This window comes from Hydra vulgaris, chromosome 12 (genome assembly GCF_038396675.1).
Source record: "Hydra vulgaris chromosome 12, alternate assembly HydraT2T_AEP".
Lineage (NCBI taxonomy): Eukaryota > Metazoa > Cnidaria > Hydrozoa > Anthoathecata > Hydridae > Hydra > Hydra vulgaris.
This window is the reverse complement of record NC_088931.1, coordinates 48,677,713-48,690,317: the sequence shown is the minus strand read 5'-3', so window position 1 is coordinate 48,690,317 and position 12,605 is coordinate 48,677,713. Positions and strand designations below refer to the sequence as shown.

The window sequence follows — 12,605 nt, the reverse complement described above, 5'->3', positions numbered from 1 at the left end:
AACCTATTTTTCTATGACAGACCCCTTTTTGATTATTAACAAGTCTCATTAATTTAGCTTTCTTTTCTCCAGTCCAGGGCTTTGTATGACCGAGGTGCTTTCTATCAGAAAAGGGTTAAACAGTTTTAAGTCTTTTTAAGTTATCATATATTGTACTTCAAGCAAATCCTTCTTTTTAGAAATGCTTTTACTATTTTTATATTAGATTTATTTCCAAAAAACATTTTGAGTTGCTTTCAAAAAGATTCTTGTTCAGCTGCGTTTAACTTCATTTTTAATAATAATTGTATTTTAAATAATAAAGTTCATAGAACATTTATGCCTACACATAAAACCTCAAAAACAAATTAATATTTTTGAATAATTAAATTCAGATTTGTCTGAAAAGTATCAGTTGAATTTTTTGCTGGAAAGCAAATAAAAAGTCCTTTGCTAATGAAATCAATTGCATAAAAAGATTACCATGGTGCATTGAGCACAAAGATTGGATATGTGAACAATTAGCCAAAGTTGTTTGGAGCAACAAGTATCCTTTTGATTAGTTTCTTAGTGGTGGATCTCGCTGTTGAAAATTAATTGTAGAAAATTTCTACCCACAAACATGCAAAGCAATCCGTAAACATGACAAAATGATTACTGTTTGGAATTGTATTGCACACACACTTTACCAGGTGAAAAGCACTATGGACAAGTATTTGTATCAAAAAATCTTAGTTAGGCATTTTCGACCAAATATAAAAGATGGCTACATTGTTCAACATAATCCTAAACATATAGCATGGTTGGATTAAAAAAATTTAGAATGGAATTTGATATCTTGGTCTATATTGAAAATTGTAGGACAACAAAGGAAGATAAATTGTTTTATTTCTTCTTGTTGGTTAGAATGCTTTGCCAAATGACTTGTGAAAAAGACTTGTAGGTAGTATGACTTTATAAAAAACAAGGATGGCCATTTGGTTGCCTGACAGCACCAGGCGACTGAATTTTTTGAAGGGCGACTGAAAACATTCCTTTAATGCAATAAAATTGCTCCAAAAGACCACTCTTGAGTTCTAATTTTAACATAAAAATTCTAATTTTATTTTTAAGTTTGAGAATTCTGTATAAAGAAAAGTCTAAAATAATGATAAAACTGTATTTTGAAAGTTACAGTGCTTAAGTTTTTCTGCATTTCTTATGTTCTAATTAATAATAATTAATTATAACATAAGTAATGCAGACATAAGAAATTAATAAGAAAATTGTATGAGCGTTTAAATGTTTTTAAAAAAATAGTTCCTAAATAAAAACTAAACAATTTTATTGTTTAAACAAAAATACTATTTAATTTTTTTTTTTTTTTACAAATTTTATTTAATGATTTAAAGATAAGGGGCTGCCCATAAATGATGTCAGTGATTTTCTCATTTTTTTGACCCCTCCCCCCTTTGTCAAACTGTCAATTTTTGGCCAACCCCTCCCCTTCCTTTTTATATGATGTCAGTTTTTGTATCCCCCCACCCCCCTAAAATAACATTAAAAATATGTGTAAACACCATTGAATTTTTTCTGGTTAAATTATAGATTTATATAGTAGTAGATCTTAGCAAATTGTATTATAGAACAGTTGATATCTTATCAAATAATAACTATGCAATAATAGCTTGAGATTATTTATTGCATTAGATATTGCACTTTTTATTTATTGCATTAGATATTGCACAAATTAGATATTGCACTTTTTACACATTCTATCAACTAGGCTAGACTGAATTGATAGGAACGCATCATACAGAAGAATAGGAAATCCTTTGGCAGGTCAAGGATGAATACTTTCAATGTTTGATGCAATGAGCATAAATAGGGTTGATGTAAACAACTCTTTAGCTCCTTCTGAGATTTACTGCTTGAGACCATCTTTTAATTGGCTGACTGGGATAGTTGGTGAAAGAAATCATGCTTTAATTGAAATAAAGTTAGAGCTTCTTATAGTCCGACAACAAGAACGATTTTCGTATTATGCAGTTTGAGTAAAATATTGACTCAAATGAAGATAATAAGCAATCCAACATTGATCTTGTAATAAAAGGTTCCTTGGCTCTAGCTCTGATTGATCTGGAATAATATACACTGCAACGGTTGGATAACTGTCAATTTTTAGATCAGACCAAATATCTGCTGAAGTATTTTTTCTAAATCTTCATCTATTGTCCTGCCTGATATAAAAAGATATATTTGTTATTATAGGTTAAAAATTATTTTATCAATGAATATTTGTAATTACCTTAAGAATCAAAATGAGTTCCATAATGCTCCTGTGGAAGAACCACCCAATATAATTATCCACTTAGAGGTACCATTTGTTGCTCAACTCAGTTGAATGCACTGCGTCCCAGAGCGTTTGTCATGATGAAAAGAGCGTTTAGGTTATTTTTCAAGAAATGGTGAATTCCGATTCAGTTACTTTATGGTATCTTGGATTTTTGTCGGGTCCCTCATCGACACTAAACACAAAAATAAGCTTAACTATATTAGTTTGAGAATCTCTTGTAATAGAGTCGAATTCTTTGATATCCAAGAGATGCTGAAAGTCAAATCCATGAGCAAAAGTGGTTGAGGATGTGTTTTTTTCTGATCAAACAGCCATGTAGGTAGGTCCAGAGTAAGTAACAGCATCTGTTTTTTCGAGACCGTTTCTTTTGATAGTAATTCCAGGGTATACAAATGGTATAAGCTTGTGTTTAGCAGCTACCACCCAATCATGGTTCTGGGAGAGTTACTTAGTACTACATCAACAGCAACACCTTTTTTTTGGCTGCTGCGATTCCAATTGGCACTCTGGGCTTGTTGTCTTGCCTAATAAAACACACTTTATCTGGTCCCAAAATAGAACAAACTTCTTCGACATATTTTATAGTTGAACTGCAGAAGAGTCCATTATTGTGTTTTATATGGGATTTGTTCTGAGCTCTGATCAATCTAACAGTGACTGTTTTGATGTGTCTTTTGCCTTCTGATGTTCCATAACTTCTCGGAAGTAGACAAGTATAGAGGGCACTTTTGTTGATTGCGAATCTAATTTTGATCATCTCGGATGTCAATTTGTTAAGGATTTTAATGCTCTAAATAATTAAGGGATATATTTGGATATAATTAACTACTTAACAGAAAATTGGATTTATTTTATAAATTATATTACCCGGAGAACCTCTGACCGACATCTTTTATCAGTGGGCGAACAATGGACAGCAATATTAATAATCGCCTTCAAAAGAAGAGATTGATCTACTTCTAATGATGGCCGACCAGGTTTCTTTCTGATTTTCAGTTTTTCTTCTTTGATGATTTCTGGATGTTCCAAGCAAATTTCTTCCATTCTAGCTTTTTTTAGTTCTTTTTTCAAACTTTTCAAATTCAAGAGGAATTTACATGGGGCCTGACTGTTTTGGAATATTGGCCCAAAATGACAATTGCTTGCTTTTGAATTTCATTGCCTTTTTATCGAATAAATTGATTATATACATTAACCTTGATTCAAGATCCTTACGCTCGTGTTTCTCTTCCTTTACTGAGTTCCATAGACTATGGACTTCTTTCTGAATATTAGCCTTCTTTTTATCGGGATGAGTATTTCCATGCGAGACCATCAATAAGTTATAACAATTGTATTTGAAATAATGACAAATGACTTTATGTGTTTCCATTGAAGCACATTTTATAACCTGCTAGGCAGCAAATAATAATTGTTAATTTTATATACAAATACTTGAAATTTGTAAACAATTAAATTTGCAGTCAGCAAATTTGCAATGGTAATACAATAATAATACATTGGTAAATTTTTGATTTATTTAGTATCTCTGGGAAAATTATATCAAATTCCCCACAAAGCAAATATACCATTTCTATACCACATTGTAGATGTAAATACCTTTAAAATCTGCTCGTATCAACTTAAAATTTTCAACATTTAAAATTTACAAAGAATCTTATTCGTAACTGATCAAATCTATCTATAAATTGTTTATAATCTTTTTAAAAAATATTGCATTAAATACAATAAATTGTGGTAAACAAAGAAATGATTATGCTAAGTTTAAGATTGTTTTAAGAAATAAATTAGATTCTATCAATAACTTTAATTTAAACTTAAATAATATTATTTTAAATGGTTTTTAATGTGGTTTAAAATTAAATTTAATTACAATGCTGTACTTTAAAATACTTTCAAAATATAAAAAGTTTTCAAACAAATAAGATTTTAATAATTACAACAAATTAAAACAGTTTTAAAGTATTTGTAAATTAATTTTTTTTTTATTTTTTAATATTTTGTGGTTGTAAAAAAGAATGTGAGAACTCCGCTGAATGCGAAATTTTTTATAAAAAATAGTTACAGGCAATTCAAAACATCGGCGGGTGACCAACATTGAACTGGTTACTTTCAGTTACCTGCTGGTGACTGACCAAAAGTCTGAGTGTACATCCCTGTGTATGTATATATATATATATATATATATATATATATATATATATATATATATATATATATATATATATATATGTGTATATATATATATATATATATATATATATATATATATATATATATATATATAGATATATATATATATATATATAGATATATATATATATATATATATATAGATATATATATATACATATATATATAGATATATACAACGCTCGGAATAAGGGTCAGCATTCGGCAATGCCGACCTAACTGCCGCCCTGAAAGTGTTTGAGGTCGGCAAAAAATTGCTGACCTTGTTTCTATGTTTTATGGTCTGACCATTGCATCAAATAATTTTTTGCCGACCCGATGCTGAATTCAAAGAGGTTGGCAAATTATTGCCGACTTCATTTTTCCTAATTTCGAGGGTTGTATATATATATATATATATATATATATATATATATATATATATATATATATATATATATATATATATATATATATATATATATATATATTTATTTATTTATTTATATATATATTTATATATATATACACACACACACACTCACACATGGGTGTACACTAATTTCCTCTAAGAATGTACCTGATAAACAATATATTGGCATATCAGAGGGTTAATGGGAAAAACGTTTTGCCAATCATAAGCAATCTTTCAAAAATAAAAAATATTCAAAAGACACCATGCTGTCAAAATATATATGGGAATTAAAGGGTAAAAATATTGATGATTTTATACTAAATTGGTCCATCCTTAAAACAGCGCCTGCATATAACAAATTTGAAATAATTACTCATGCAAACCAAAAATGCTTATTAAACAAAAAATCTGAATTAATTTGTAAATGTAGGCACAAAAATAAGTTTCTCCTAAAAAACTATAAAAATAAATGAGCTCAAATGATATTTAGATTAAATATTTTTTTAAAAAAGCATAAGTAATCATTTCTAAAGAATTCTTTTTATAGTGTCATTCCACAAATGTGTGAAAACTTACAGTAGTTAAGACATTTGCGACTTCCTGTAATTTAATTTTTGGTATAAATTGAAGTTTTATTAATTTGATTATTCATTTCTGATGAGTCTTTATTGATGAAACTCAATGTTAAATGAAAAAAAAATTTGTTAAGTGATTTTCTACTAATTTATAATTGCTCTCTTTTAAGAACATTGAGCACTCTATTTTGTAGAATACATTCTAAAGATGTTTAAATATATATATATATATATATATATATATATATATATATATATATATATATATATATATATATATATATATGCAGTGGCGTAGGAAAGTTTTTAAATGTTTGAAATAATCAACTTTTAAGCAAAAAGAATATTCCAAATTTTTTTACATTCATATGTATGACGAAAAGATTCTTTGCAAAAAAAAAATTACTGTGATAGGAGAATGGGAACAAGAAATACTAAAATCTTAGTACCCCTGCCCCAAACAAGAGAGTAACAAGTTGATGAAATATATATATATATATATATATATATATATATATATATATATATATATATATATATATATATATATATATATATATATATAAAATAAATATATATATATCAGGGCTCGAATTAACGTAAAAAATTCTAATTGCGATTTTTTTGTTGCTCATAACCCCTCCTCCACTCCCGCCAGAGGGGAGGGGGAATTATTTATTTAAACTTATTTATAATAACATAGATAATGAGTCTCATTTTTGCATAAGATGTCATAACATTTACGTTCAGCAGTTGTAAAGTAGCTTTAGTTATAATTTACATTATTACCATTATTATATTGCATTAAATCTAACGGCTGTATTTTTGTAAAATCAATGAACTTGATATAATCTTTTTTTAATTACTTATTTCATTTTCTATTTTATTTACATATTTTAAACTGTTTAAAACAACTAGAATATTTAATTTTCTATAAAGTTTTAACAATAAAAAAAATTATTTAAAACTCTAACAAAACAATCTATAAATTTGAAACAGTTATAAAAAAGTATTAAAAATGACGAAAACATTATCATGATAAAATGTTAAAACTTAACATTTTTACGAAAACCCGCACAATCACAAACAAGAATGATAATTAAATTCTTATTAAGTAAGTTTTCTTATCTAAGTAACCTTATCAAATTCCCATGATATTTTTATCTATTGCTTTTTCATTCAATTTATTTTTTAATAAAAGTTAGCGTTCACTTTTTTCATTCAATAAAATAAAGCAAAAGAAAAAAATGTGTCTAAATAATAGAATCTTTTACGATCTAATACTTTTTTTGATTTAAGTTTTGCCAAGTAATACGCAATATTAAACTTTTTCCGTAACGAGTCAGCGTCTTTTACGGCCATTTTACGTAAACCACGCCCGATTGGAGTATTATGAATAACATGGTTAGATAATGAAACTGAACCTAATGTTGTTTGTTGATGAATTCGCGTGGCCTCTTTATGTTGTGCACTGCTTAAGTGCGACGCCAGTGAATCTTTTTTTATTGATATTGTTCCTGGTTTGATCCAGGTCATGGAAAACAATTTTGTTTGACTTGTTCGTTTTTCAAGTTGTTTACATAAACTGCATCTTAATCTTATAACTTCATTTCCATTTAAATTGTATTCTAACTTGCAATTAAAATGTTTTTCCCACTTTTTAACTGTAGATAATCTGCATCTGTGGTCCTTATTTGCATCCATTTATTGCTATTAATTTAAAATTAGCAAGTGTACTAACAAACTTTAAAGTTTTTTTTTAATAACTATTTAGAGTCTATATTGCCTTCCACTTATTCTTCGCAAAATAAACTTATAAAAATATCATTAAATTTGTTCATAATGAATGAGCTAAATCGGAATAAAGCCCTTGAGAGTTCGAGTTAAGAAAGTGACTTTTCTTAACTCGAATTCTCAATTAACTTTTATTTCTTTTTTCAATCAAAATCTTTTATTTCTTGATTTGAATAGGTATTTAATCGTTTGTTTTTTATAAATTTTTCTTTCCCTAAACAATTGGTCTTTTTCCCGCATTTGAACATTTTTGCTAATTGATTTTCTAAATCTTTTATTTTTCTTTCTTTTACTTTATGCTCTTCTTTAAAAAAAAAATTATCGTTACAGAAGTCACTGCAGTTTTATACTGTAAAAGAACACTAAATCTTCGCGAATAGAATATTAATTTTCTAAAATAAAAAAAGAATAACCACAAAAAAAAAGAAAGATTGCGAAAAAACAAATTTTAAGAAAAAACTAATTGCGAAGGTGCAAAAAGTAATACGCGATACGCTTAATTCTAGCCCTGTATATACACACACACAGGGCTCGAAACAAGTGGCAGACAAAAAACGACATCTATCAGTCATTTTGTCCGACCCATATTTTATGTGCATTAATTTTCTAATCATTTTAGTTGTTCCAAAATTATTAATAAGTTCTGTATTATATATAAATTTATTTTTTGAACTTTTTATTTTTTATACAAAACAAAATTAAAGTTGATCACTCAGCTATGTTAATAAAACATGTTATTTTTTTGAGTTAATTCATTTTTTAAAAGATTTTTTTAAATTAAGTAGCTCGGTTTTTATCATTTATATTAAAATGTTGAAATTAATTATTAATTTAAATTTACAATTTTGGTATTTATTTTTTGTGCGATGTTTTCAAACTTTTTGTAGGATTTTTATAAAATTTTTATAAATTTCAAGCAACTGTTTTAGCTTTTAAAACCCCTTTTTAATTTATTTTATAAAAATTTTAACGTCATATTTATTGTAATGCTTATAGAAACCAGTACTTTTTATTACACTATTAAATTTGAGTTTTTATGTAATGTTTGTTTTCGCACTAAAAATTTTCGCTATAAAAAGTGTTTGCAAAATTAATCCTAGAAAAAGTTTTAAAAAAATTTATAAAAAAATACATATTTATATAAATGTAATTACATATAATATTCTTTGATAATTTAAATAAAATGGGTTTATTGTTAACATTATAATTAATTTGTTACTTTATTTAAGTAATAAGTAATTTTAATAATTGATGTATTTAATATATTTACTATTTAATTATATATTAGTAATTTATGTATCCAATACTTTTGTATTTTTATTATACATTTTTATTATATATTTAATTATGTATTTAATAATTACATAATTTACGTATTCAATATATTTATGCAATAGTTTATGTATTAAATAATTTACAAAGCATTTCGCATAGTACAGTAATTTACAAAAAACATAGTATTAATATATTTTCCTTTTTTTAATTTTTTTTTTTGTAATTTTTTTTTTAGTTTTTTTTTAGTTTTTTGAGCTTAGATTTTTTCTTTTCTTTAAGATTTTCTTTTTGTTAGATAATCTCACAAATTTTCTTTTAACTTTAATGTAATTATTATTTAGAATTAAATAAATTTTATTTAGAATTTAAATAAAAGTTTTTTGTTGCTATTTTAACTAATTTAATTTAGATCTTAAATAAATCATTATTTTGATGTTTTTAACTATTTTATTGAGAATTTAAATAATGTTTGTCTTTCTGTTTTTATTTTAATTATTTTGTTAAATGAGATATAATAGTTATCAATATCAATAGTTTCAAAGATGACGTATGACAAAATGATATGGTATTTTTCAGTTAAACAAAGGTTACATAAATTTCTTCCAGGTTTAAATGGTTCCGCCCTATTAATAATCTTTCACATAAGAATAAGTATTGGTGATGTGTATTATTAATATTATTGGTATGTGTAATTAATAATATTGGTACTGTCTTAAGTAAAAATATAATTTATATCTGCTATGTAAAAACATTGCTGCAGTATAGTGGTTTAAATTGTATTGGTTTAACAGAGCATACCTTTAAAGATCGCTGGTACAAACATAAAAACTTGTTTAAATACAATAGTAAAGCTAACACCACAGAGCTTTCTAAATATATCTGGGAAATGAAAAAAAAGGGATTTTAAAATTCTATTTTTAAGTGGAAGATTATTGATAGGACAGTACCATTTAAACCTGGAAGAAATTGTATAACTAAAAAGTATGCAAAGTTATGTATATATGTGTGTGTGTGTGTGTGTGTGTGTGTGTGTGTGTGTGTGTGTGTGTGTGTGTATATATATATATACATACATATATATAGAGATAGATAGACAGATATATATATATATATATATATATATATATATATATATATATATATATATATATATATATATATATATATATATATATATATGTATATACATATATATAGAGATAGATAGACAGATATATATATATATATATATATATATATATATATATATATATATATACATATATATATATATATATATATATATATATATATATATATATATATATATATATATATATATATATATATATATATATATATATATATATGTATATATATGTATATATATATATATATATATATATATATATATATATATATATATATATATATATATAAATATACAGTTATGGCCAGTGAAATCCGACCACCAGTATCATTTTACTTAAAACTAGTTTAATGTAGTAATAAACAATTGTATTATAGCAATAAAAGAATAACAGTAACAATTAATGATTATAATGTAACATATCGTACATATTCAATGTTTTTAATATTTAGTGGCACCACCATGTGCTTTTAAGACTGCATTAATGCGATCTGGCATTGAATCCATGAGAGCCTGACAATATTCTGGCGTTATTTCAGTAATCCAAGCTTGACGAATTTTGTGCGCTAGATCATCCAGTGATGTAGGATTAGTTCTGGATACTGCTGACTTTAACTTGACCCAGCAATTTTTGATTGAATTTAAGTCTGGGGATGATCCCGGCGAAGGACCCAGAACCTGAACGTTGTGATCCTCTAACCAAGATTTTACAAGACAAGATTGGTGACACGATGCACCATCATGCTGGAATATTTTGCAACGACGAATTTCCATCAAATTTGGAACCTTTTCTTGAAGGATTTTTAGATATTGTTGGGAGTTAACAGTCTGTCCCTTCTGCATTAAATAAATACCACATCGACCAGATGAAGCTATTGCGCCCCAACACCATAATTGAAGGACATTGCTTGACAGCTGGTACGGTATACCTTGCATTAAAACGCTGATTAGGTGGGCGACGAACTAATGACTTATGCGGAGCGAATTGCTTTATTTGTGTCTCGTCGCTAAACATTACCTGGCGCCATTTGGTTATTGACCAGTGTCTGTGAGCTCTACAAAATGCGATCCTATCACGGATGTTCTTTAAGTCAGTCGCGGTTTGAGGGCTGGACGACGAGAACATAGACCTGCATCTTTCAATAAACGTCTTCTAATTGTTCGAGTGCTGACTGTAACGTCATTAGGTAGATCTGCCCTGATTTGTGTGCTGGATATTGTTGGATCTCTCACAGCAGCCCTGCGTATCATATTGTCTGTTTGTTTGCTAGTAATTCTAGCTTTACCAAAACGTTTTCTGGGCGCAGTGGATTTGATTAGTTGTATAATATCATGAACTGTAAATTTTGGCATTCGCAATTTTGCTGATATCTGACGCTCACTTGCACCATCCTCCCATAAAAGTTTAATATTAGCACGAAGACCTTCCTTCGTAGTCATAATTAAATTGTGACAGTTAAATGATAATCCATACCCTACAATGAGATATATAGCTTAATAAATTTTACAGTGCAATAAAATAAACGCTAATGTGATTGGCTAAAAGCTAATTAACTAATCATTGATGTCAGGGAAGAAAATAAATTGATTATTCGCATGCGTAGACTGTTTTTCTTTATATTCAGCAGTGGTCGGATTTCAATGGCCATAACTGTATATATATATATATATATATATATATATATATATATATATATATATATATATATATATATATATATATATATATATATATATATATATATATATATATATATAGATATAGATATGTAGTTAGAGGTATTTAAGACTTCTTGCAAATGACACAAGTGACAAATAAGGTAAAGACCTTATTTGTATCATATTTTATTATATAAATCTTTTTACTATTAGATCAATGAAGGATGTCACATTATCTCCTCAGTCATCTAATGCATCTATTGATTCATCTAGCTCACAGTATGCTTCTGCTGTAACTTCTGTGCAAGATCTCTCAGTAAACTTAGATGAACTTGATTATTCTACACTGTTGATAAAACCAATATGCCAACCTACTCTATTAGCAGCATATGGAAGTTATTTACAATCATTTACCTGCATTAATTGGCCACAAAAAATTCCATCTGATCTTCAGAAGAATTTCAACTTATTAAATAACTTAAAAGTGGGTGTTACAAAAGTGTGTGCATGTGTGTGTGTATGTATGTGTGAGTGTGTATGTGTGTATGTTAAAAATCGGAGCAGAGCTACACAACATTAATTTTGAAATATTTTTAGGTGATTATTGCAGAAAGAAGAGCAAACATGACATTACATTATTTTGAATTAAAATATATAAAAAAATAAAAAATGTATAATAAAAAAAATATTAAAAAAGTTAATTTAAAATCATTATTATGAATTAAGATTTTTTTTCAAAAATCTTTTGAATTTTGTTAGACTTTGAGATCAATTAGATGTTTTTTAATATTACTTTTATAGAAGGTGTTAAATCACAAGTGAATCATTTTATGATAAAGTTATGCAGTTTGATTTAAAATGTCTTTTTTTTTTTTTGTAATAAAGAGAGAAAAATTAAAAGTAGAGACAATTTTAAATTGAGAAATTGTACTTCGGTGTGTTGGGACAGCATTAAAACCTATAATGTATTCAAAGAAGAAGGGTTAAATTTTAGTCTCTCTTCCCCCTCCCCCTCCCTACACACAAACATAGACGCATATACAGATAAATGTATATAGAAATCATTTGTGTTTTTTCAGGTTATCCGTCCACCTGGATATCATTATTCTACACCAAATCTGCCACATTTTAGACCTAATGTACAGGGGAATAATATACAAGGAAAGTTACCCTTTTTCATTGATCAAAATAGTTTTTTAAAGGATGAGGAAGATAAAGACACATTTAAAAATTCAGAAATGTATTAAGCTTTTTTTTTATTGCTTTTATTTT

At 26.8% G+C, this 12,605-nt stretch overlaps 1 protein-coding gene across 1 annotated transcript in view; it reads left to right on the top strand.

Moving 5' to 3' along the window:
- Window positions 1–12,605, top strand: part of LOC100203214 (bridge-like lipid transfer protein family member 1) — a 120,697-nt gene that overhangs the window by 39,651 nt on the left and 68,441 nt on the right. Inside the window, exons 23-24 of the mRNA XM_065813543.1 lie at window positions 11,547–11,817; window positions 12,413–12,573. Coding sequence (XP_065669615.1) covers window positions 11,547–11,817; window positions 12,413–12,573 — 432 coding nt within the window. The remainder of the gene's footprint in view (window positions 1–11,546; window positions 11,818–12,412; window positions 12,574–12,605) is intronic.